This window comes from Centrocercus urophasianus, unplaced genomic scaffold (genome assembly GCF_019232065.1).
Source record: "Centrocercus urophasianus isolate 14NV4802_14NV808 unplaced genomic scaffold, USGS_Curo_1.0 seq_45, whole genome shotgun sequence".
Lineage (NCBI taxonomy): Eukaryota > Metazoa > Chordata > Aves > Galliformes > Phasianidae > Centrocercus > Centrocercus urophasianus.
In genome coordinates, this window is record NW_024885033.1 from 1,097,608 (window position 1) to 1,125,339 (window position 27,732).

A 27,732-nucleotide genomic window follows, 5' to 3' on the forward strand; every position below is an offset into this window, starting at 1 on the left:
GGTTACCCCCTGAAAAATATATCATCGCTGAAAAAACTTTATTTGTGTCCTACATTGCATCGAAGTCCAACATTGTAGGTGCAATAGCCACAGATTTCTATTAAATAAATAAGAAAAAATTGTGTGGGACAAATGAAGAGGTTTTCACTTGGTGATACTGGAGTCCATTACTAATAGAGTTTATGTGATTTCTTGACAAAAGATTGCAGAGCTGTATATTTTTTTGATGTTTTTATTTTTGTTTTGTTTTTTTAAATCTTAAAGAAAACAGTAAGTTAATATAAGGCATACATGGTAAAGGAATACAAAAATAAAGGAATACATTTAAAGGTCTCGTTTGAGTTTTAGATGCACACCATGAATCTTCTCCAGATGGTTATTCTTCCTTTCTCTCCATCTACAAACAGAATAATGAAATAAAAAAGGGAGGCAGAAGGTGAGAGGAGAAATTTCAGCCTGCCTACACTATGATGACGCTGCATTTTTATAAAGACATTTGGAGCTGGTTACACAGAAGATTAAGTGTAGTCTGAGGACATTTATGGAAGTGATACAAGGGTACCACTGAAACTACATGGTAACAATCAGATTGAAATTATAGTGTTTTATTATAATTTTAACAAACACACAAGATTTTTTGGCCAAAAATGTAGATGCACATTACTTTTGACTCCACATTGCAAGAATCTAATTCGATTATTTGTTTATTTTCTGCCTTGAGAGGAATTTGCTGAGTTATGAGACATCTCGCCTCCATAAGACATAAAAGCACACTTAGAGAAACTATGTGAATGAAACTTCGTATTTCTTTTGCATTCTAATGCCACCTCAATGTATTTATGTTACATTCTTCTCTAATGTTGTGAAAAATGCTGTCTGTATAATTCATTTTGAGCTTTGATTGGAATGAATTTTTAAATGTGCCGAAATACTTTGTCCCAGTCAGTTTTGAGGATTGTTTTTTTTCTCAAATCAAACATATATTTGATATTGATATAAAAAATGATGAAGATTACTCACTTTTTCAGGGATTTTTTTGTTTTGGTTTGGTTTTATTGCTTTTATTAAGAAGCTTCTCAGCTATGTAATTACTTCTTCCCTATCATCCACTTCCACATGCTATTTAGAGCCTGTCTGCTGAGAAATGTAGATGTTATTGTTGAGAATGAAAAACACCTAGTCTGGTCCTCTCTGCTGCTTTCCACCCATGATCCCACTGCTCCTGCATCACGTGGAGAGCATAGAGAATGAGGTAGGAAAAAAACAAGAAACAATCACTGATCTTGAAGCTAACCATGAGATCCTTCGTCAGCAGTTTTACCTTGGGAACTGCTGATTTCTGCATCTTGGGTTAAATGTATTCTGAGCACTTCGCTTGTCAGTCAAATGATTTCCATTATCCCTCAGCAGGGTTTGCAGTTGAAATGTGTGGTACAGCCTGGCTGAACAATGTCTGTGTTCCATTCTGTCATTTCAGGCTATAGTCTAGGTAATATGTGTCCAACCTTTTGGCTTGACTGGACCGCATTTTAATGAATAGAAATTGTCTTGGGCCTTATATATGTAAGTCATTCCAGAAGTAATGCCTCCTATTTATTTCCAAGGAAACGACCACAGATACAAAGAGCACAATATCACTATTTGATAGAGAAAATTCTTAGCTACAAAACACTATTTTTTGACACAGTCATCACCATTAGCTATGCATTTTCAACAGCAGTGAGCAAGAGCCTGCATGCCACACTGATAAAAATCTGGCCTACTGTCTCCACTGCTGAAAAATACCACCTAGCAGTTTACAGTGCTCACAGTTACTATTTCGTCTCAAAAACAATTAAGAAAGCATCGGTGAATGTCAGTGGGTGCAATTTTTTCCACATGGAGGAATTCAATGACAAGACTTGGTCATGACAGACAAGGTCAGATTTTTTAGTTGAGTAGCTGATTGCAACTCTATATTTGAAACTTTTTAGGTCGTGTGCTTATATCAACTGAAAATGATCTCATGGATATAAATTGATGGGATACTTATTGATTGATTGATTGATTTTTTCAGTCCAAGGTGTGGAATGTGGTTGACACACCCAAGTGATGGGATGCTATCTGGAGAGACCGAGACAGGCTTGATCAATGAGACCAGGAGACCCTCATGGGGTTCAACAAATCAAAGTGCCAGGTCTTGCACCTGGATTGAGACAACCTTCACTACCAGTACAAGCTGGGGGATGAAAGGGTTGAGAACAGCCCTGCCAAAAAGGACTTGGGGGTACTGGTGGATGGGAAGCTGGACATGAGCCAGCAAAGTGCCCTCATAGCCCAGAAAGCCAACCATATCCTGAGCTTCTTCAAAAGAAGCAAGGCCAGCAGGTCAAGGGAGGTGATCCTGCTCCTCTATTCTGTGCTGGTGAGGCCTCCCTGGAGCACTGTGTCTGGATGAGGAGTCCTCATTTCAGGAGAGGCAATAGGCGTATAGGAGTGCATCCAGAGGAGGGCCACAAAAATGATCCAAGGGATGGGACACGTTCCCTGTGAGGATGGGCTGAGAGAGCTGGGGCTGTTCAGCTTGGAGAAGAGAAGGCTCCAGGGGAACCTGTGAGCGGCCTTTCTGTATTTAGAGGGGACATGCTCTCTAGCAGAGTCTGTGGTGATAGGCGAAAGGGTTTCAGACTTAAAGGGGAAAGATTTAGGTTGGGTATAAGGAAAACTGATAAGGAAAGCTGAGCAGTCGGCGCGTGGCCGGGGCTGCTCCATGGGGAAGAGCTGCCTTTAAATCACAGACAGGGGGTGGGATGCATTGCGAGCTCGGACATGTTTGGTCTAGGTGAATGCCTATTGCTTTTAGCTGTCCATACAAACAAAACTCCTGCTTTAAACAACGGTCTAAGCTTTTTGCCTCCCGTACCAGAGGAAAATAATTAGATATCCAAATGAGAAATAAAATGTTGTGCAAATGCATGCAGTGACTATATGTGGCATTGGTTGTGAAGTGTAATGTATGGAGAGGTCCCTTTTCCCCTGGAACCGCTATGGGCTTTGGTCTCACTGATACAGAGAGCCCTCTGACCTCCTGTTGGGGTTGTGACCCAGCTGAACACTTCTCAGATCTCTCCAGAGAGTAAACATTTGACAGTGTCATTCTTCGGCTTAGCAGTGGCCTCTAGAAATGTGAAATATCTTCTCTTTTGCCATGATTTTCCATTGTTCCATTGCCCTTGGGAGGGTTTTATGTTTCAATAATAGAAATGTACAATACAAACTGTACCTCTGTCAGTGACATTTTGGAAGCCATGAGAAGTTTGTGGGATGTTTTAAAAAAAATGTATTTTCACATTTAAAAGCATTGCTTTCTTTACTTAGATTTCAAAGTATCTTAAGGGACACATACTGCCATCCCAATTAGAGGGTAGGGGGCATGCTCTATGCCCTGCTAAGAGAGGAGGAGAATCTGAGGTGAGTATCTGAAGTGGCTGAGTTAAGGTTACACAGTAGGTCAGCAGCAGTTCTTCCCTTGAAAGTGATGCTCTGGGCTGGCCTTAACGTTGTGGGATCTTTGACAATGCAAATACAAAGGCCTTGTAGGATCAGTTCGTTCTTTATTTTTATTTCTTTATTTGTTTCACTAAAAGGCAGTGAACATAACAGTTGTTGGATCCACAGGGAATTATAAAATGGAAAACTGCAGGAAAGCAAAGTATGCAATCTTGGAACGTTCAATAACTAATATAGGTGCAGAATAGCAGGGAAAAGTGCAACTTGTTCTCAAAACATCTTTCTTAGTGGCGATACAAAATCGTTCTTCTGTCAAATGATGTCCTGGTTGTCTTGGTTTTATTAGGAGTGCTTTTTTTTTTTTTTAATTGAAGAACTGCAGGCCAGTGTCAGTCTTAATTATTTCTGTAATAATTAAACTTTGGTTGGCATATGTTTCAAATTAGTGATTTACAGTGCAGTTTCATTGTGCAGTGATCTTAAAGGCCTGGCTCTGTTTTGGAGCTGCTTCAGAGTCGTCCAGCAGCACGACTCCCCACCCTTCTTTCCCCCCTCTGATGTTATGTGGTTTTTTGCTTGGTTCAGTCATTTTAGGAGCATGCTCAAAGTATCAGGAACATTTTTGAAGGAAATGGCTTTAGTTTTAGAATTGTGGCACACAAGATGTAGCAGTATCTGTGCTGTTTTTTTAGCACACTCTGCAGTAGTTATGTACATTTTTAAATGGTACTTAATCTGGGTAAGCAGTTGCATAGTTACTATGTGAATGTTCAGTCTTAAGCATTCACGTGCTGCAGTGCGCCTCTGTTAGAATGGGTTTGCCTAGGTGGCCTCTGCTGTGTAATCATGGCCTTCATCTCATGCCTGCGTGTCATGTTGTCAAGGAAGCAAACGGTTTAGACCAGGTAAAATTGCTGAAAGGCAATTTCTGGTATTTTTGGAAGTATTTCATTACAGAAATACTTGTGGGCAGGGTGCCAACAGATTACTGTATTAGATCTGAAAATAATAATGCTAATATGGCTAATTGCAAGTAATACTATATGCTATAATATCAATTTTTACAACATTTCACCAGCTTAGAACAGTGGAAGGTAGTTGCACTGTCCTTTCAACAATGTGACTGTCATCTTCTTTTTTATTTTCTCTCTCCTTTCTTACAGGAGAAAAATGAATTTTAGTCATAACAACAAAAGTATATTTCATTATATAATTGGGGCACTCTCCAGAGTTTGGGCTTACGGGAGGCTAAAATAGTCAGGGAGGTGAAGCCAAGAAAACCAACACAGTAACTAGACATGCCAATGAGCTGTGTCAAGCAGGTATTCCCTTTATTACAGTTCTGGGTGAATGGGGGATCTCTCCACCGAGGGAAGCAGCAACTACATATTTAAAGTGTGTACACATTCGTTACATACCAAGGACAGAGGCAGAAATTCCAAGAAATAATTAACATACTGTCCCACCCTTTCAGGCGTGTGCTCTAATAGTGTGGTGGGGGTCTCTGATGGCTATGGGTCAAAGGCTAGCAATTAATCATCCTCATCCAGCCCTTTAAGAGGGGGTAGCATGAACCGGCTCTCACTGGTGTTGTGATGAGCTCTTTTGATGTCTTATCTTCAACAACAGAACATCTATTCTACTTTCTTATCTGTACTTGACAAGTTTCACGGCCTCCACATTTTGCTCTTGTGCTTACATTTTGGAAGCCTCCAGTCCTTCAGCTTTTATCCTCTCAAGCTATGCAAAAGGCTTTTCTCATAACATAGAAAAGCTGTTCTCATGATTCAGAGGCAAAGTATAATGGCCTTCTCATCCAGAATCTAGGAAGAAAACTCTTAACTCCAATGTGGTGCTAGAAAGTGGCATTCCTTTATTCCTCATGATATATATCAGGCGACTTGACAAGCAAGTGCGCTCTTTCAGAGTTCAGGTTCTACATTTAAACAGTTAAGACATACATATGTAGTACTTGGTACTACATATTCATTCTTTTTTCAAGGATTCATAAGTTTCAGTCATTTTCCCCCAATTTGGGTAATTTCCGTTGCTTATTAGGCCCCAGTGAGGGGCTATTAAAACAATATATGTGGAATCCAAGGAAGATGTCCTTGCACCTACTGGGTTCAAAAGGTACAAGTATTCTATTATGACTCCTGTGCTTCTTGTGAGGCAAAATCATTGAGGCAAAGGATGAAAGTATTCTATTATGTCCCCAGTGCAAAATTATTGAGAAAAACAAGACTATTCACTGAAGTGGAGAAAACCCATCAAAGTAACTTGACCCACCAGTGAGTTATGTATGTCAGGCAGGTCTTCCCTTTATTACAGCTCTGGGTGCAGGGGGGATCACTCCGCCAAACACACACACCAAAGGAAGCAGTAGTTGCAGATATAACAGCTTAGGTCAAGCATATTCATTACACTCTGAGAGAGTCCTAGAATTAGCAGATTGTTCCACCCCTTCTCCAGGCATGCATAGTATGTCTCTGTGGTCCTTTCAGTGGTCTTTGGCGCCCCCCGTGGTGGTTGGAGATGAAGGTCTCGATGTCTTCATCTCACTCAACTCTCATCCTTGTTACAGTTGAGGGCTCAGAACAGATTTTGTCTAGTGTCCAACTTTTCAGTTCTGCATCTTTGCTTGCAAAACGGGGTGAGTTGCTTAGCCACAAAGTTTGTTCTTACAGTGTATATAGTGATCCCACGTCATCACCCAGTAAAGTTGAAATGGAAAGTTTTAGAACTACTACTCGTTACTTTTGCTGAACTAATACATTTGTTCTTAAACTAATGTATTAATCCCTGTTGCTAAACAAACTGACCCGAAGCAGCCTAACATTAGAGTATCAGTGTGCAGAACCCCAAGGGATGTGCACACAGGAGTATGTTCACAGAGAACTCAATCCATCTTGTTATGGCATTGATGTGTGAGTTGGTTGTAAGTTACTTGATACGACTTGCACAACTATCATTTGTCTTAAATAAAAATGCAGGGCATCAGTATGGTGTCTTGTCAGGTGCTTTTTGTTTTTTTTTCTTCTTCAACTCTTTTACCCTTTTCTTCTTTTTTTTTAACCCTGGAGAAAACAAGGCTGCGGGGTGACCTCATTGCAGCCTTTCAGTACCTAAAGGAAGCCTACAGAGGGGAGGGGAATCAACTCTTGGAAAGGGTAGATAACAGCAGGACAAGGGGAAATGGTTTTAAGTTGAGGGAGGGGAGATTGAGGTCGGACATCAGGGGGAAATTCTTTACCCAGAGAGTGGTGAGGTGCTGGAACAGCTGCCCAGAGAGGTTGTGGATGCCCCGTCCATCCCTGGAGGTGTTCAAGACCAGGTTGGATGGGGCCTTGGGCAACCTGGTTTAGCATTAAACATGGAGGTTGGTGGCCCTGCATGTGGCAGGGGGTTGGAGATTCATGATCCTTGAGGTCCCTTCCAACCCTGGCCATTCTGTGATTCTGTGATTTTAGCATCTAGTGTCCATCGGTTATTATTCACAGGGTATAGAGAAGAATGGTTCTGAAGCCACTAAATTAGATCAGTCGTAGGTATGGATTTTTGCTCTTGTCATTCAAGATTGTACATGGGAGGCAAATGCTACACAAAGTTCCACTGACTCTATAAAAATATGAATAAAAGATAACCAATAAACAGCTATTGAGAGGTTACCATGTTTACCAAGAATGTTATCTTTTAACTGTTATATTGTAAAGATTATTCAACGTTACAGCCAGTCACTGAAAATATCATAAATATTATTCTGAAGTAGGAGATGGTAAATATTGTCATCAGGTGTGAGTCTTTTTTGATAGATGTGGAATGAATTAGGGTGCATGAATTCTGATTTTTGTGCAAGTTTTCTCCTAAGTACGGAAAATTTTCTTAACGCCACATTTTTGAAGAAGGTGATGTTAATTGTTCAGTCAGGTTACTTTCTTAAGGGATGGTTGGATATAAGACTGACGTGACATACAATTATGTTAATGGATTTCAGCTAGTTTCTAGCCAAGCCTGAGCATGTTTCTGCTTTCCCACATGTGACAGCCAGTGCTCACTGACAATTTGTGAAACATAGCTGTAATATTGATACAAGCTAGATAAGCACCAGCAGAGAGGAGGATGTTCCCAAGTGAGAAGGGAAAAGGAAAATGGAAGAGATAGAACGAATCAATTCTTGTAGTAAGGACCACATAAGGAGCTAATGCATCTACTAATTATCAGATTTTGTGACTCAGTTTTTGTCACTTCTTTTACCAATGTTAGTTGTGGCATTAAATGTTTCGTGTTTGTCATTCTAAATTGGTTGCCAAGACTGAAAAGGTACAATTTAAGTCTGTGTGAAAATCAGTAAGTTGCTTTAAATGTGCGTAAGATTTGTCTAGTTTCCACCAGCTGTCCAATAATTCATGTGCAATGTGTGAACCACCCCAAAAATTCCAGCTTGAAAATACTCTGGTTTATAGCTTTGGAACTCCTTGTACATATCTATGATGCAAAACCCTTAGTACTTGTAGAAATAGAACTATTACGTATTGCATGGCAATTTTTAGCATGCATAGTCAGCAGACCTTGTGTCATGTAGGTTATAATTGGGCCTAGTTTGGTTTGAGCTGAGCACAAACTAATCAAAAAGGTTTGAAATGCATTTTCTACTCCCTTTGTCTAGTTTTTGTTTTGTTTTATGTTTAGTAGCACAGAAACCTAGATGTGCTTTACTTCCTAGTTCTTCCCCTGGCTTTTATACTAAAAAAATCTTTTGCACTTTTTCTCACTCTTCTCTCAGTAGAACCATTTGTCTCAGGTCTTTTTTTTCTTTTTTTTTTTATAACATAATCTTGCATTATATGTTGTTTGGTTTTGTTTTGTTTTGTTTTCTAGTAACATCACTCTTTAAACACTTAGCATGACTCCTATCTGAAGAAGTGGCCTTTGAGCTTCATGTTTTCTGTCCTGGTGTACCATGCTATGTTGCTCAACTTGTCATCTGAAATCTGATCTCTGAGATGAAATGGGAGGGAAAAGGAGTGAATTGCAATGGAGTGTGAATGCTAATGGCACAAGTGTGTGCACTGGTCCTGTTGACAAGGTTCTCACCAACCAAGGCAGACTGGGGGGCAAGGACCTGGAGTGAATGAAGAAGATTTGAGGAGGCATTCCAGCCACAATTATCCCTGTAACTTCTCTTTCATCACCCCTTAGAGAAGAGGGTTTTTTCCTGGTCTTTTGTTTGCTGATGACTCCTTCTCCCCAGCCTTTCATTTTAATAATAGCATACCAAAACCATGTCTCAACAAGGTTTGAGGATTTCTTGCTTTATTCTGTAACAAAATGGAAAGAAATCTGACAGGGTCTTAAACATTCTTAGTCTCCTGAAACGGAGACTTTGGAACTGAGCTAACTGAGCTCTGGAAACTGAGAGCTACGATCGTGCTTTGCAAAGCAGTGAATTGTTTTGTTATATCTTTCTGTTTCTTGATTTCCTGTAGAAATTGGGAAGATCGACCAAGATATCTATAAATATAACACACCAGGATTCACTGGTTGCCTATCAAGAGTACAGTTCAACCAGATTGCTCCCCTCAAAGCAGCTTTGAGATCTACCAATACCTCCTCTCACGTTCACATTCAAGGAGAACTGGTGGAATCCAACTGTGGAGCATCGCCACTGACAATCCCACCAATGTCGGCTGCAACTGACCCGTGGCACTTAGATTCAGGTAAACTGGGCCTCATTCCATGTTGAGTCAGCTGAGCAGTTGAGAGAAAAAAATTATCTTTTTCTTTTTTCTTTTTTCTTTCTTCCTTTTTTTTTCCTTTTTTCCTTTTGTTGTTGCTTATGTTTTGTTGGCTTTTTTTCACATTTGTGAAGGAACATAATGCTGCTGTGGTAGTACTTTGTAGTGTTGGGCATGTAATAAGCAAGACATTGGTAGTATGTGTGGATAAAGCATGGTAGTATGTATTCTGTTGAATTGCTAATAAGTATATTGTAGTCAGCTTCATACAAAAAAAAAAAAAAGTAATTAAAAAGTGCTGATTTGTATTCTGAAATGTCTGCTTTTCTTAGGCCATGTTTAATGGGAAATCTTACCAGTCATTACTGAGTTCTCTTATGCAAAAAATGCTAGAAAGCCAAAACAATTTTCTTATCTCAGCAATCTTATTCTGCTTTGTGTTTGACGGTCTTTGGAAGAATATACTGTGTCTGACTTAAGAGGATTGGATTTTTTCTTCTTGCTGCCTGGGTGTTAGACATATAGCTTAGGAAAAAAAAAAAAAAAAAAAAAAGTCAGCTCCTTTTAAATTTGCATTCATGTTTACATTGATACGTGTCATATTTTGGCCTCTGATTTCTGATTCTGATTTCATTTTTTTCTAGTTTCACTGATTTCATTTATTAACATAAATTAGAATCTGTCCTGGCAAGTTGATGACTTCACAGTGCTATAAAATTGTGAGAGGAAAAACGGGGACTGTAATGATTTTGGCACCGAATAGTCCTATTATGTTTGAGAATTCATTTGTCTCTGTCAGTTTTGGTATGCAAGAGAAGCGTGTGCCAAGGTCATACCTTTGTCATTGTTTTTCAAAACCTCAAACAATTCCTTCCAGCCCTTCCTTTTGGCTCTTCTTAAACAGAAAGGTAGGGCAGAGGTAAGTAAGAAGCAGAAGAGCTTCTTCTGGAGCTGAAGCTCCCAAATACAGATACTTCTTGATCTAAATTCCCTTCATGCCATCAAGCCTTTTTTACCAAGATTTTATTGCATCTCTTCATTGTTCACGACATGCAATCTCCTATCACAGGATCACAGAATCGCAGAATGGCCAGGGTTGAAAGGGACCTCAAGGATCACGAAGCTCCAACCCCCCTGTGCCATGCAGGGCCACCAACCTCCCCATTTCATAGCAGCCCAGGCTGCCCAGGGCCCCATCCAACCTGGCCTTGAACACCTCCAGGGATGGACGGGGCATCACAGCCTCTCTGGGCAGCTGCTCCAGCACCTCACCACTCTCTCTCTAAAGAACTTCCCCCTGACATCCAACCATCCAGGCCCCATCTTTGCAGCCCTCGTTTGGGCGCTGATAGCTTTGTGTCCTTTTTACACTGTGACACCCAAAGCTGCACCCAGTGCTCAAGGTAAGGCTGCACCAGTGCAGAACAGAGCAGGGCAAATCACTTCCTTTGATGGCTAGCAATGTTGCACTTGATGCACCCCGGTATATGGTTAGCCTTCCTGGCTGCCTGGGCACACTGTTCAACTTGCTGTCAACCAAGACCCTCTTCAGCAGGGCACCTCGTCACTCTCATAGTAAAGAACTTCTGCCTGACATCCAACCTCAATCTTCCCTCCCTCAGCTTAAAACCATTTCCCCTTGTCCTGCAGTTATCAACCCTTTCCAAGACTTGATTCCCCTCCTGTTTGTAGGCTCCCTTTAGGTACTGCAGGCTGCAATGAGGTCAGCCCACAGCCTTCTTTTCTCCAGGCTGAACAAGCCCAGCTCCCTCAGCCTGTCTATGTAGGGGAGATGCTCCGGCCCTTGACCATCTCTGTGGCCATCCTCTCCAACAGCTCTCTGTCTTGTCCTGGAGGCTCCAGACCTGGACGCAGTGCTGCAGATGGGGCCTCACAAGAGCAGAGCAGAGGGGGACAATGACCTCCCTGTCCCTGCTGGACACCCCTCTCCTGATGCAGCCCAGGATACCATTTGCTTTCTGAGCTGCAGGAGCACACTGCTGGCTCGTGTTAAGATTTTCATCCATCAAGACTCTCAGGTCCTTCTCTGCAGGGCTGCTCTCAAGCACCGCTCCTTCCGGTCTGTATGGATGCCCAGGATTCCTGCAGCCCAAGTGCCAAACTCTGCACTTTGCTGTGCTGAACCTCATCAGGTTCACCCAGGCCCCCCTTTCCAGCCTCTCAAGGTCCCTCTGAATGGCATCCCTTCCTTCCACTGTGTCAACCACACCACTCAGCTTGGTGTTGTCAGCAAATTGCTGAGGCTGCACTCGATTCCGCCATCACTATCATTGATGATGTTACAGAGCACTGCTCCCAAGACAGAGCCCTGGGGGACGCTGCTCATTACCAGCCTCCTCCTGGACATTGAAGCATCGATGACCACTTTCTGTCTGCAGCCTGTTAACTAATTTCTTATCCATCGAGTGGTCCACCCATCAAATCCACGTAACGTGTATTGGTTGTTAATTTTTGTTTTATTTTTTAATCTTTTTCCAATAGATGATTTGACTGCAAGCTGACAAAAGACTGGCTGGATTTATGCAACATAGTTGAATGTTTCCTGACAGCTTGTTGGTGTTAAAAGAGGAGGTTCTATTTGTCCTTGACCTGTGCTACTGTGCTTGGTCTTCTGTTGATTCAGTCTTGTGTAGGAAAGCTTTACTGAATCAATTCTGCTTTGACCAGATAGATTAAAAAATTATAAATTTAATCCTGATTAGTTGCAGTACTCAGTCATGAAGGGTATCAGGGAACATGCAGCATATGTTTGGGATGCTTCAAGTGGTCTGTTAGCTTTTGCCCAATAAAAAAATAAAATCTTATTGTAACAACAGAGCTTTACTTGGCTGTTAAAGTCTTGGGCAACCAGAACATGGTGGCTTACATTCACTTCTGGTGATGAGAAGCCTTTAGTAAGAACTAAAGCTAGGCACTCCTCCTCCTGTCCTCACCAGTGTTCAGCAACAGTAGAGGGAAAATATTATATTGCTTTAAAGACTCCTAATAAGGAAATACTAGAGAGTGCAACAGTTATGGTATAATGTGTGAACGGTGTTTCACAGGCATAGTAGAAAGGATGTTGAGCCATATGTGAACAATTCCAGATTTCCACTCTGAGTTAAATTTCCTTGATACAAAGAGGAGGTATCACAAGAGCTGATGTAGCAATGTCAAATAAGAACTACTCAGGCTCTGTAAGAGTACCTCTGGTGATCTGACACAGAATCACAGAAGCACAGAACTGTAGGGGTTGGAAGGGACCTCCAGAGATCATCGAGTCCAACCCTCCTGCCAAAGCAGGTTCCCTATACCAGGGACACCCAACCAGACACGGTGGGCTCTGTCTCAGTTTCAGGAAAAGTAGGTACTGTAAATTGCATTAACTTAGAAATAGATGATGGTGAGTGATAAATGAAAACATTTGCTAATAGTGTCACAATGCATTAGCAAATTGGCAGTTTGCACTGATTATTTTGTTTGTTGCCCGTTCTCCACAAGAAAACTTTTTAACGTGAAACATGTGGAAGGAGAAAATCTAAAAATCAATGGTGTAAGTAATAGTTTCTGTTGACTATGGAGCTGAAATGCTCTTGGTACTCTTAATTGTGAATTTATTCCTTCGTTAAACTGAATGAAAGGGCAGAGGCAAAGGTCTCTTTTGAAGCTCACAGGAACACTTCTGGTGTTGAAGCAAAAGATACAAGATGTTCACACTCTGTTGCAAAGAAATGGTTACAAGCAGCATGTGTTTGAAAGCAGCATGTACAATTTGTCATTTCATTCATATTTTTATCCGTAATTTATATTATTGTGCCATCGGTTTCACTTTAAAATGAACTTAATTAAGTGTTGAGAACAGGTGATTAGCAGTGAAAATGAAAAAGGTATGTGTCTAAATAGGACAGGTAGCTGTGGAAGTAAAGTAATGATTCCTTCACTCTAAACTGCAATACTGGATCATACCTTGTGCATAGTTAACAAGATGCTAAGCAGGTTCTTCCTGGTGGCTGGCCCACATAAGATATTTGCCTTAAACTCTTCTGTATAGTTACCATTGTGGGCACCTCCTGTTACTTGCAAAACACTGTGGATGCTGGGACAAAAGGAGGCAAGCCATAAAGACACATATCAGTCATTTGTATGTAACTGCTCCTTAAAGTCAAGTTCAGAGTTTTTGTCAATAAGAAAGCTTTTTGATTTGCTCTCTAGACAAATAGGCCATTCAGCCTCTAGATTAGTTGTCTTGCATTTCTGTTAGCCTTGGATTAACATATTTCTAATTTCTAATATTAGTTCTTCTAAAAAAAAATTATCACTGCAAAAATATAATTTCCATCCCTCCCCATCCACTGCTGGCTTTTTGCCATGCTATCAGAACATTATCTTGTTCAGCTTGGGAATACTTCTTTTCTTGTTGCTATGGTGATCCTTTCTTGGTGGTGATGAAGCACAGGAATTCAGCAAGTCATTTGTTTCTAGAATGTGACTGTGGTGGCTTAAAAAAAGAAAGAAAAGACACTAACCAAAACTAAGCAGATCATCAATATTGTTCCCCTCCTGTGTTTTCCTCTCATCTCAATTATATCAGTTCTTGTGAGACAATCCAATTTCTCTTACTTACTTGAAGAGTAGAAGGGAAGCAAAGAGATGACCAGGTTATTTTAAAATGTCCACCTTTGCATATTGTCTAAAGCCAGTGAATTACCTGCCTGGCATACATGTGAAAACAAATGCCAGTATGAAGCTGCAAGTTGCATTCATTCTAAGTGTGTAAATGCAGTGCAGTATTTAATATGGGATTTAGTTAAATCCATGCTAGGTTCATCATCACATTGAGAATTAAATAGACTGGATTAAATCTGCAGTGGTTTTTTTCAAGTGTGTGATTTGATTTTTTTTTCTGACTTAATGGCTTTCTTCTCTATTCTTGTTGAAGGTGAAAGGCCTTGTGTTTTAAGAATGAACAGCTTGCTTTGAAATGTGTATTGAGCACGTCTGGCAAACCCATTGCATGAAGATATGCACCACTGTCATCAAGATTAATATGTCTGTACGATTTACTCTCTTTTTGTTGGTGATGGTGTCAGGAGCAGAGTGTCAAAGGGCTGAATGTAGGTCATATGATCCATGCTCACCTAATTGCTAACTGGTTACCTTTGCTAATATATGATAATTGATGATAACAAGCAATTTATGGGCTACGTGTTACAAGTGACAGCACTGAAGGCCACCTTCCTGACTCAGATTCTCATTAGATAGGTTCCCATGCTGTACCACTAGGTACCACATCCCAGAGGATTGAGCAGCAGTTCTTGAGGAGAAGCTGTGTGAGAAGTGCACTGGCACGGATGTGGCTGCCAGGATGGGAAACTCTTGCCTTTGTCAATGAGTTCACAGTGGGAAGAAAGAATCAGAAGCATTACTTGCTAGAGCAACCGTCAGGTTATGGACACATGAACAAAAGGATCTTTTCCTGACTGTGGACACTGAAAGAGTGTTGATAGCACATCCTGAACTTAATGTCCTGTATGCATCTGTGAATTCACATGGCAAACAATGGTGATGTGTGAATCGGCACTCGCTCACTGTAAGACTGTACTGATTGGGAACAAAAATCATCTACTTACTTCATACAATTATGTACAGCTTTCTCTGATCATTAGAAATACATAATTTCACTGTGAAATCTGTGACATTCTATCCAATGTATCAGACAGCTGACAAGCTGCCACACTGGCATTTACTGAGAGACCAGCGTTGTAGCGATTTCATGAGTAGTGATTTGAGCGCTAATACTGCTACCTAACATCAAGACAAGAAGGTGGCAATATTAAAAAGATCCTCTGTGAAGGCTGAATGTTTTCCACAAGCAGTAATTCTAACTTGGAAAATAGGAATGGCACGAATGAGTAAAAAATTGGAGTAAGAAGCATATGGATGCCCAAGTATTTCATGTAACTGCCTTCTTTTTCCTTTCCCTAGGCTGAAAAGAGCTTCACTTCCTGGGTTACAGTCAAATTTAGACTGCAACAGTCTCCTCTGACCCGTCCCTGATCCCTTGTCCAGTCCTTTTTTTGTTCAGAAGTGGAGATCTTTTTTTCAAAAGCACAGAAGCTGATCTTGTTTGTATTACATCTGTGAGAACTCTTCTCCTCCAAGGACTTCAACATCTCTTTTTTTCCCTCTTTTTTTTTTTCTTTTTTTTCCCAGCTGTTATAAACTTACAGACACAGGGAACTGAGTGAGAGAATAAAAATGTGTAGTAAAAATTCTCTTCCTCTCCTCCCCACCTCTACCACTGAGAACAGTACCAAAAACAGTCTTTTTTGCCGCAGAGAAACATATAACAAATTTTTAATGCCACAATACACAGTATCTGAGTTAGCAAATGCTAACGTCGAGATCATAGGCATATAATGCACCAAGTTTAGTGTGAAGTGCTACATGTATTTTTCATAGGTGCTGCAGAAGAACAAATCTGTCTGTTACTTTCTCCTTCTGAAAAGGCAAATCTTTCTTTACTTAAGGTTTGCTCTTTGATTTTCTTGCTCATTTGGCTGGATTTTTAGTTTTGTATTTTGTTCCACTCAAACATTCCTTGTGGGTCTGTTATCAGCAATTATCTGAATACAGCAAGGTTTTGGTCAGCACTTTACTTGCTGTGAGAGCACCAAAGCATTTCATGTTCTATGTTAATTATAAATGGAAGCATTTGTTTGTCTTCCTTAGCCGGTGAAATGTAAGCCCTGCTTATAAAATGTTCATGAAAGTGATAACTTAGGTCAGCAGTTCTTATCTGGAGACCCAGTGTCAAACAAGTGCTACTACCGGGAATTAGACAGATGAATTTAGATCTTTGATGACTGAATGTGTTCTTACATGCTGCAAATCAACTGAAAATTTGGAATGGAAAGTGATCGAAATAATGCATCTGAAGCAGGATTTGTTCGTAACTATCTGCTCTAATATTTTAAAATAAGGAAGAAAAGTCTTTTGTATGCAGATATTGGTTTGTAAATGCAGAAGGTATTTTGACCGTGCTTTCCAACTGCTTTGTACAAGTATTCGCTTGTGGGCAGAAGAAAGTGTAAATGTTATTACTGGGAAATGAACATTCAAAGAGGAAAACGAGGGAATTGTCTAAGCCATCCCATTGAAGGGAACGTGTTCCCTGTTTGATATTTCATCCAGGCTTGCTCTGAAGGAGTGTAAGCTGCAAGGCCGAGTCTTTTTATAAGGTACAAGCTTTTCTGCCCCTTTGCCAGGAAGATTACATTTTAAGAGCAAAACACAGAACATTGTACTGTATAAAACTCCCATTTCCTCCTCTGCTTAGGGGTGTGGACAGCAAAACTTGTCTGCAGTGTAAAGCGAAAGGGTTGATGAAGCTCCCAGTGGAGAAACAATGACCTCGACTGTTTGGGTAGCTGATTCTGAAATCTAATGGTGGGAATTTACATTGTACCAGTTTGCTGACCAGAGAGTGTTTGCTTAACTTTCCCCAAATGGTGTAATTATTCATTCTTAGCACTCCTATTTTTCATTTCAAATTTCATGCATTTTTACATAATCTTCTAACTATTCTTTCCTGTGTAATCTTCAATTACTTTCCCACAGTCACAGATGTTTTTGTACAGAAGTACTCAAAGGACAATATTTCTATTTAGCCATCATTTCAGAGAATTTTTTAATTTATAATCATTTGACATTGGCATAACAGCATGGATTGAGAGATTTCACCAAAAAAAAAGTTGAATTAGATTTTTTAGTGGAAAAGCTTATATTTTCCGTAATCTCTATGCATAGCTTTCTGTCAAGGCCCTGCATGGCAGGGGGATTAGACAAGATGACTTCCAGAGGTCCCTTCCAACCTCAGCCATTTTGTGCTTCTGTAATTCATCAGAACTGATCAGTGAAAAAACACTTGAGATTCAGTATCTCCTATAAAAATTAAACCTTTCAAAATGTTTTTGACCTAATAGAATGTATCTAACATAATTTAGTTTAAATAATTAATCAAAATAGCATTACCATGTTAAAGACTTTATTATCACCCTCTACAACTACCCGAAAGGAGGCTGTGATGAGGTGGGGATCAGCTTCTCCCATGTAACTAGCCATAGATCTAGAGGGAAAGGCCTCAAGTTGCACCAGGAAAGATTCAGGTTGGACATTAGGAAATACTTCTCCTAGAGAGTGATCAGGCATTGGAACAGGCTGCCCAGGGAGGTGATGGAATCACCATCTCTGGAGGTATTAAGAAACATCTGGGTGTTGTACTGAGGGACATGGTTTAGAGGGAAATATTGGGGGTAGGTGAATGGTTGGACTGCATGATTTTAGAGGTCTTTTCCAAACTGTCCATATCTCTCTGTAGAGCCTTCCTACCCCCAGGCAGATGAACAATTCCTGCCAACTTGGCATCATTTGCAAACTTACTGAGGGTACACTCAATGCCCTCATCCAGGTCATCAGTAAAGATATTGAACAGAACAGGCCCCAGTACCAACCCCTGGGGAACGTCCAGTGACCAGTCACCACCTAGATGTAACTGCATTCACAACTACTGTCTGATCCTGGCTCTCCATCCAGTTCTTTACCTAGTGAAGAGTGTAACCATCCAAGCCATAGACTTGCCAGCTTCCCAAGGAGAATCTTGTGGGATTAGACTTTGCTGAAGCCTAAGATGGATGACGTCAACAGATTTCCCTCCAGGCAGGTCACTTGATCACAGGAGATCAGGTGTGTCAACCAGGACCTGCCTTTCATGAACCTGTGCTGGCTGGGCCTGATCCCCTGGCTGTCCAGAACATGCTGATTTCTCTGCCCACACCCACTTTCTGGACCACTTTTCTACTCTGACAGTCATTTTACATTTCAATTTTGTGAATTTGCAAGAGGCTTTTATGTGGAAAGCATCATGAAAAAACCTACCTCTGAAAATGATAGATGCAAAATCACACCTACCATAGTGAAGCAAAATTATTCACTCAGCAGGAAGCAGTAGGACTTGTGACTGGCTGCAGTGTTGCCATGATGGATAGGAACCTTCTTTCAAGTTAGAGAGCTATTTGGCAAACTCAATAGTTTTCTTAATGGAGACATTTAGATTTCAGATTTTACCTGAGGGTCTAAGAGCATAAGTTTAAAATTCAGATTTATTTTCCTGCTGTTAGTCCTTCCTTTTCATTGCTGTAAGGATAGTAGTATGGATAGTGCTCCAAGATGTCTCTGAGGAAAACTAATATGGAGTTGTGAATTTATTTATCTGACATTCAGAACAGCTTTTGTTTTAGAAAGGCACAGAAATGCATTTTTTAGAAGACAGAGTGCCAACGAATGTCATAGACAAGTGCCACTGACAAAAACTGCTGGCCAGTCCCCCTTCATTGAGTCCTGAGAAACGTTCTCTTGTATGTTCCACAGACAGCCATACACAGCTGGCTCAACGTTCCCCGGGAGTATACACACAAACCTCTTTTCAGGCCACATGGCAAGCTGAAGCAATTCATTCCATTGTACAGCTTCTTCACAATACAAAAGGAACGTTATTGTGCTTTTTGCTTCATGCTAACAGAAAGCCAGTCGAATTCCCTTTGACAGTTTTTTGGCATAGTGAATACATCACTGGCCTGTAAAATCAACTTATTTAAATATCACCTAATCCATCAGACAAGAAAAATACAGCTGGGATTTAAGTACTGACATAATTAGGAATTAGAGTCCTTGATTATTTGAACTGTTTCCAGTTAAATGAAAATGTCAGTCTCACCTCTGTGCCAGGGAGGATCATGGAACAGATCCTCCTGTAAGCTATGCTACGGCACATGGAAGGCAGGGAAGTGATACAGGAGAACCAGCAGGGATTCACCAAGGGGAAATCCTGCTTGACCAACCTAGTGGCCCTCTATGATGATGTCACTGCATCAATGGACAAGGGTAGAGCCACTGATGTCATCTGTCTGGACTTCAGTAAGGTCTTTGAGGTGGCATCCCACAACATCCTTCTCTTCAAATTGGAAAGATACGAATTTGATGGGTGGTCTGTTCGATGCATGAAGAACCAGCTGCAGGATGGGTCCAAAGAGTGGTGGTCAGTGATTCAATGTCTGGGTGGAGATCGGTGATGAGTGGTGTTGGTGCTGGACCAGGGGTTGGTGCTGGGGCCATTATTCTTTAATATCTTAATCAGTGACATCAACAGTGGGGTTGATGCAAGTTTACTGATGACACCAAGCTGTGGAGTGTGGTCAGCACGCTGGAGGGGTGAGATACCATCCAGAGAGACCTAGCCATGCTTGAGCAGTGGGCCCAGGTTCACCTAATGAGTTTCAACAAATCCAAGTGCAAGGCCTTGCACCTGGGTCTAGTCAACTTTCATTACCAATATAAACTATGGGCATGAAGGGATTGTGCCCAGCACTTAAAGACCTGAGGGTACTGGTGGATGGGAAGCTGGACATGAGGCAGCAGTGCGCCCTCAAAGCTCAGAAAGCCAGCCGTATCCTGGGCTGCATCAAAAGAAATGTGGCCAGCAGGTCAAGGGAGAAGACCCTGTCCTCTGCTCTCCACTGGTGAGACCTCACCTGGAGTACTGCATCCAGATGTGGAGTCCTCAGTACCGGAGGGACAGAGACCTGTTGGTGCACATCCAGAAAAGGGCCACGAAAATGATCCCAGGGATGGAACACCTCTGCTGTGGGGACAGGCTGAGAGACCTGGGGCTGTTCAGCCTCGAGAGGAGAAGGCTCTCAGGTGACCTGATAGTGGCCGTTCAGTATCTGTAGGGGAGCTACAGGAAAGAAGGGGACAGACCCTTTAGCAGGGTCTGTGGTGACAGAACAAGGGGAAATGGCTTCAAGCATAAAGGGGGTGGATTTAGGCTAGATATAAGGAAAAAGTCTTCTACAGTGAGGGTGGTGAGGCACTGGAACATGTTACCTAGTGATGTGATTTATGTCCCTGTCCCTGGAGACTTGCAAGCGAGGCTGGATAATGCCCTGGATAACCTTATCTAGCTACAGACATCCCTGTTCCTTGCAGGGGAGTTAGACAAGATGGCCTTCAGAGGTCCCTTCCAACTCCAAGGATTCTATGATTCTGTGAAAGGCTTTTAAAAACATTTTCCCTATCCCAAAATCAATACCGCTGACAAAACAGCAAATTATTGCAGCCCCTCACCTAGCTCCCTAGGGTTGTACAGTTACTGCAGCATCTAGTTGCTGTGTCTGACTATAAAGAAAAGTTTTGATGACTTGTTGAATTGATGAAATTGTTTTGTGGTTTAACCTGACAAGCAGCTAAAGGACACACAGTCTTTCACTCCCCTGCCTCCCAGTAGGATGGGGAGAACTGGAAAAATAAAGTAGATTGAGATTAAGACAGAGGAGGAAAAGAGAAATAACAGTGACGATAATTTCATATATATGTAATTACTGTCTATATATATACACACAAAAACCAAGCAGTGCACTGAACAATTACTCGCCATTTGCTGACCGACATCCACCCAATCCTTGAGCAGTGTCAGATTCCCCCGGCCAATTCCCCTCCGTTTTATAGCTTTTCTCACATGATGTCACATCGTATGGGATATCCCTTCGGTCAGTTTAGGTCAGCTGCTTCTGTTCCCTCCCAGCTCCTTATGCCCCCACAGCCCCCTCACTGGAAGGGCAGTATGAGAGGCGGAAAAACTGAAACCACCTCTGTACAGCACTGCTGTGCAACACAGTTTTTCTCCTACAGCCAAAACCTAGCATTGCATGTGTTCTCATGCTTTTGAAAGAAAGATGTATTTATGGTTTTGTGCTAATGAAACTTATTATATTTAGGTTAGTAGAGTAACGAAATTACGTTCTGTGTTAACAGCAATGCTTATTGAAGGTACCTCCTTTGTTTTGTTTATCCCTGTGTCATAAGGGGTCAGATGATAGTGAAAGATAATTTTCTTTCATATTTATTTAGATAGATCTAAGTATGCCAGATGTATTTCTGAACTAGTTCGCTAAGTTTTGCTGATATTATAACGTGATCTGTAATTCTCTGTTTACAGCCAGTGCTGATTTCCCATACAATGGTCAAGCCATAGGAGATGGAGTTAACAGAAACTCTGCTATTATTGGAGGTGAGAAAAATGTCTACTTTCGTAAGAGATTTTGCAGCACAACTGTGAGGCTTAGTTGCAGTTGGTGACATATTCAGTTTATTTGCTAAGAACTGACTTTGGGAAAATCACACCAAAGAAGTTTGTGTAATTCTGTTCAGGTAATTTGTTCTAGTGAAATGGCTTGTTTTTACTTAGTTTATTCCCTTATATTCAGTTTTAACCACATCAAAATATTCATATTTTTAATCTACATAACAAGCATGCTTATGAGGATCTATTCTTGAATACTTATGGTAAAAGAGTCATTCATTTATGTTAAATGACAAGGACGCTTTTCCAATTACATCAGATTCAACATGAATCTAAACCCATTAGTCGCACTCTTGACAGAAATAACTCACAATCTTGCCTTGTTTTTTAAGGGCCAGGCTCTGCTTATATGCCTGGGAGTGCCATTCTGTGTGATAGGGTCTCAGGTGATGGGAAGTAATGCCAGAACTTGGATCTTAAATTAGCATTAAATTGAAGACTTTCAACCAAGCTGTCTCCAGCTTGGATCCTGAATAAATTTATACGTACCTAAATTTGCTCTACCCATCCCTCTGTACTGAAGTGTTACACCAGAACTTTCTGGAGACAACTTTGGTAGTGCAACAAATTCTGAAGGCATATAAAAATGTTTTAAGGATTATTCTAATATATTTTAGTCAGTTCTAAATGCATATAAAATGACATATTGATGGTGAGAGATATTTTGTCTTGTGAAGCAACACTAAGTATAGTAATGTGTAGTCGAATGGAATTTCTTGTTTCTTTTCCGTGTCCCCGACAAAGGACTGTGATTCCATAGCCAGGTTTAGGTCAGTTGCTTCAGTTTTGATTTGTTATTTTTCATTTTTATTTTATTATTACTAATTATGACTTTTAATTTATTACTTTTACTTTGGTACCCAACTATACCAGTTGAGGATACTATTGCATTCCTCAGAAAATTTAGACCATGCGTGAACAATCTGGCTGCCCAACATGTTTGACATAAGTGACATAAAATAATTCTGTCTGATTACGAGATATTTTTTAAATGGCAAATGTAATTTCTTCATCCTGGACGATGCTGTAGCATCCTCTATCTCTGAGTAACTGCCCAGCCAACAACATATCCCCATTTCATCCCCTCATTTTAGGAACACAGCATCCTCTGCCTAGAGGTCAATGAAGCTCACCTCTGTAACTAGGTATTAATGTAAAAGGTAAACTATGGAACGAAAGTCACCAGCAGATTCCACTCATTTGTTATAACATAAATTTTAGAGAAGTGGAAGCCAAGAAACTGCGGTGATATTCAGCTGCCCACGTAGCTGTGAGCCTCTGTATCAGAATCTGTTCTTCTCCTTAGTGGCATGTTTTCTTTCCTCCTCTGCTCAGGCGTCATCGCTGTGGTGATCTTCACCATCCTCTGCACGTTGGTGTTCCTGATCCGCTACATGTTTCGCCACAAGGGAACCTACCACACCAATGAGGCCAAGGGGGCAGAGTCAGCTGAAAGTGCCGATGCCGCCATCATGAACAATGACCCGAACTTCACAGAGACCATCGACGAGAGCAAGAAGGAATGGCTTATCTAAGCCCATAGAGAGGGAGCTTGGGAAGGGATACAAGCTGGGCCAGGTTGGGACTGGAATGACTCTTGCAGTGGGGAGAGAACATTCTGCATTGGAAACTTGAGCACACATATGGTAAAAAGATCAGCACAACTAGAGGAGCAAGTGACAGGAAAAATCACTGAGACTGGAGGAGAAAAATATCACAAGCATTTAAGAAAAATACTTCTAAACATTAATTACAGTGAATCAGTGAATTGCCCTTCTGTATTCGAACAACTGTAACAAAGAACAGTTTTGCAGCTTCAGCATTGGTTAAAATTTTCAGTAATAACTATCTTTTTGTGTATGTGTTTAGAGGTATTCTAAAGAACAAGAAATGGGGCCTTTTTCTTTTTTTTTTTTTACTTTTTTTTTGAAAGCTTAAAATGTTTAAACTTAAAAAGTTTAAAATGGAGGTGGTTCTGTCCTGAAACAGGTGGCGGAACTTTGTTCTGATGTTGTGTTTTTTCTTATCTGGCCACTTCCCCACAGGCTGCTATCAGCCCTGCACCTTCACTGTATCATGCTTCATTTTGGTGGTGTTTAAACAGATGATCAGAGCTGGGGGCAGACCTGAGGGGTGAGGAAGGATACTTAATGCAGCTAAACCTTGCCAGTTTTTCAAAATGTCATCGGCTCTTCTCAATACTGGCAGGATTCATCTTTTTTTGACACACGTACTTCATTGATTCTGTACAGTTCTCATCAGCAGTGTAAAAATGTTACTATGACTTCTGCTACTACTACAACTGCTTGTACTGGAGAGGATGATCATAAAGCACAGCACTCTTATTTTTTATTACTTTTGTGAACTCTGAAGGCGGATGGTGCTGTGCGAGTCTGTAGACCTTTTCTTGTGTCTTTGGCTAGGGCCCTGCTGACCCCAGGCACATGCCAGTCTAAATTCAGCTCTGCCTGTGCTGGTGTGTATATCCTGGACTTAGGCATAAGCATTGTAGTAGGAAATAATAGCCAAATTTCATTTGCTTCTGTTTCTTTTTTATAGGCTGTCACAGAAATATTAACTAGTACAGCTCTAGTCAATGTATTTAAACTCATGGACTTCACATGATACTTTTTACAGCTTTGGCATAACAATTCACACTTTAATTTTATTATTGTTTTAATTGCCTCCTGAAGAAAGCCTCTGCTGACAGCGTTTGCACAGGCAGAAAAATGAAGCAACAAAGATGTGAAAGCTCTGCCTCGAGAGCACGTGAAAAACACACGGTGCTAGAAAAGACATATTTTTCAATACGCAGATTTACCTGAACTATTACTTATCTAAAGCCTTTTTAAGAATGTCAAAGAGAGTGCCAAGTGCATCATTTTACCCCATGTCCCCTCTTAGACCACGGAAGTTGCAGATCGCACCTGAGAAGCAGGACGGTAGTTGTAGAAAGGCAAGGGGGCTGCCTGAAGACCTTGAATCCTTTGATGGCAACAAAGAAGCTGTAGCTTGCCCTGTGCATGTATGCATGGTCCTCCAGGTCTGATTTCAGAAATGTAGGGCCTTGCTGGGCAGTTTTTGCTGGAACAAGGGAGTGAATGTATTGCAATACATTTCCTGAGTGCTAAAAGAACAGATGCAACACCAAGAATTTCCTTTTAAATGTATTTATGCTTGTGACAGTCTCAGATTTGCTTTATCTTTTAATATCGATGGGTTTAGTATGCGAAGATTTAATCCATTTTTCTTTGTAAGAAGAATTTATTTTTCAAATCCAAATCTGAAATCTACTACACTGATCAGTGCTGGCACCACTAATTTCCTTATCTTTTTGATTGTATTTTTATTATAATAGGTAATGATTTAAAATTTAATTCAAAAAAAACACAGAGAGGGAGGAAAATATTTGACTCTTACCTGACAAGAAGTTTGTAAGCACAATTTGAGAGCTAGACAGGGATAGATAGTTTGATTTAAGGATGGTAGTATAAAGTCATCCGGTGGATTCATTGAACGTGTATCAGACCAAATCAAATCCATTGATTTCTTCCTGCTCATGGATTTGGAATTAGCATACAAAAAGGTTCAAATGAGATTTACTGTTTCTCAGGTAATTTTATGTGACAGAGGTATTCAGGTAAACATGAAAGCTACCTCTGTCATTCTTGTGCTCTACAGTCTTTTGCCTTGCCTCCAGTATCAGCATCTCCCTCTCTCGTGCTTAATTAAATAGATGAGTCCCTGATCATGTTTACTTGTGGGCGTAAGATTAATCTCTAACCCTTTGGAGAACATCAGCCTGGGATGACTCCGGCCTGCACCACTGACTATTCAGCAAAATACTTTGGTTGTTCCATGTTGCAATTGCAGATGAATTACAGTTTCTGTAATTGAAGTGGTGTTCACTTTTCTATACAATATTCTATATTTGATTTTAATTGTACTTTAGTCCACTCTGAGAAACATCCTTGCCTACAACTTCAAGTTATCAAGAGCAGTGAATACAGTACCATTTGCATAGACTGGAATTTAGTTTGCAGAAAGAAGTACTAATCTGAACTTAATGTCTGTGATGGGGATCGGACTCATGTATACTGAGAACATGGAATCCTCTGATGCTAGAGGACAAAGTAGCCAAATGACTTAGCATGGTACTGGAAGGGAAAGATGGCTTGGTCTGTGTGCCTAGCCAAGTCCTTGGCCAAGCTAGAAACACTTGCTGAATTATGGCAATGGGGTCTGAGGCATCTATTCACTGACTTTCCAAAAGATTCCCAGTTTAGCTCTCACAACCCTGCAAGCAAGATTTCTGGAAAACAACCTTTGACTATTGCACATGCAATACTTGTAAATGCATGTCTTAAATTTCGAAGACAGGATTTACATTTCCTAAATTAAGTTGAATACATCTTCATCTCTCCATTGGACACCATGTTTCTCATAAGTGAAGTTCATTAATGCTATATTAAAATGTTGATGGTCTATTTTCCAGATACAACTGCTTTGATAACTTTAGAAGCTTTCTGAATTAATCCTGCCTCTTGTAGCGGATCTTAGTCATGATATTTTAGACTATCATATGTTCTCTGTGTAGACTGTGTTCATAACATGCAGTCATGTGTTTCATGACTAGGTGAATTCCTTTCTGTCTGTCTTGCATTTAATTTCTGAAGGTGTAATAAGCTTAGGATAGGCACTGGCCTACTTTCTGAGCAGGCTCAGAAGTGTAGCTTGCACATTTTTGCTAACACCATACTATTTTGAGAATTTCTTCCCCTGTGGGCCTATTATTGGAAGTTGCAACAACACCCATAGTTTGATTTAACCATTTCTACTTGTGCTGAGGTTGTCTGACAGGTGCTATCCAAATGCTTGTAGTGGGAAAACCTGATGGAGAGCAGAATGGAGCCTGCTTGTATAAGAACCTGTGCTTTCCCCCAGAGGACACTAAACTAAGCAGTCTTGTATCACCTGCTTTTACCTGCTTCGTCTATTCGAATGTCTTAGGAAAATGTTACTTCTTGCACTGATTGAGCCACCGAAGTGTCCCAGCTGTGTTTCTGAAAGGCTTGTACTGATTCCCTTGAAATAAATGGCAAAACTGCCAGCAGCTGTGGGGTGTTGCAAGACTGGGCTGAAGACCAGAATCCTCTGCGTTAGCAGCTTTTGAGTACTTGTTCACAACACATGCAGACCACAGGGAAATGAGCTGTGGGGCTCCAAAGAGCCAAAGTGGTAAAAAACGTATCAACTCAGCTTTGAGGGGAAATCCAGAGTCTTATCTGTCGGTTCTGAACTAAGTCTTTCGCATATTGCTTATTCCATGTTTACTAATCGGAGATTCAAGTGTGTTACATAAGAATATGCATCTTTAATTGGTACTGGAACAATTCTACATTGTATTTTTCTTGTCTTAAACCTTACCTTTACCTCTTATATTTCCTGTAGCAATTAAGACTTCAAACATGATAGTATTTTAGTATCGTGCTCTAGCTAGCATGATGTATGTCAAAGGATGGTTACCATAAGTATTTTACTAAGATTGCCAGAGTGGTGGTGTATATGTACAAGTTTATTGTAGTGATAAGAATTTGTTTAAAATAGTCTAGTAAGTAATTATGTTTTAATTGAAACTATGTCCTTTAATGGCAGATGCATCTGATTTCCAGGGTATCTGTTGAAATGGGAAGCTATCTCATTTTGATAAGCAATAGCTTTTAGCATGGTTTCTCCCTTGAACCATGGCACCTAGCAAACATGGTAACTCTGAAAGGTTATCATCTTTGAACAGCAGAACCTGTATTTTGTTGATCAGATTTTATTGCCAATCCTAGAGAAATTAAACAAATCTAAAAGCAACAGCATGTGAATTAGAATGAAAGAACAACGTGTATGTACGCCTCATATCTTAATATCTTCTGTGAATGTCTTTCCTTTTAACTGAAGTTCTACTAGAACTAGAAATCAGATTCTAAATAAAAAAAGGAAAAAAAAAAAAAAAAGAAAAAAAAAAAGAAAAAAAGAAAGCAATTCTAAGTAGTTTTAATTAACCTAAAAGCTTTTTCATTGTTATCATTGTCTGTAATTCTTTCATTCTCTAGTACAAGGAAATCAATTTGAAAAAGGATACAAGTTGGAGAGGCCTCAAAAAAAAGACTCAAAGTACATGGGAAAAAAAGATAAAATAGCAAAGAACTTCACAGAGCAGTTATCTATAAAGAGAGAGGGTACTGAAGCCAGGGATGAATTGTTAAAATGTGTGCACGTGTTCCTTGTGTATCGGGCTGCTGTGGCTGTGTTACAGAT

The 27,732-nt window shown here is 40.5% G+C and overlaps 1 protein-coding gene across 1 annotated transcript in view; it reads left to right on the forward strand.

The window, feature by feature from the left end:
* The window catches only part of CNTNAP2 (contactin associated protein 2), a 719,384-nt gene extending 696,071 nt beyond the window's left edge, over window positions 1-23,313 (forward strand). The window contains exons 20-22 of the mRNA XM_042834307.1: window positions 8,976-9,206; window positions 21,280-21,351; window positions 22,759-23,313. Of these exons, the coding sequence (XP_042690241.1) occupies window positions 8,976-9,206; window positions 21,280-21,351; window positions 22,759-22,958 (503 nt within the window). The 3' untranslated portion in view covers window positions 22,959-23,313. The remainder of the gene's footprint in view (window positions 1-8,975; window positions 9,207-21,279; window positions 21,352-22,758) is intronic.
* Window positions 23,314-27,732: the final 4,419 nt, after the last annotated feature.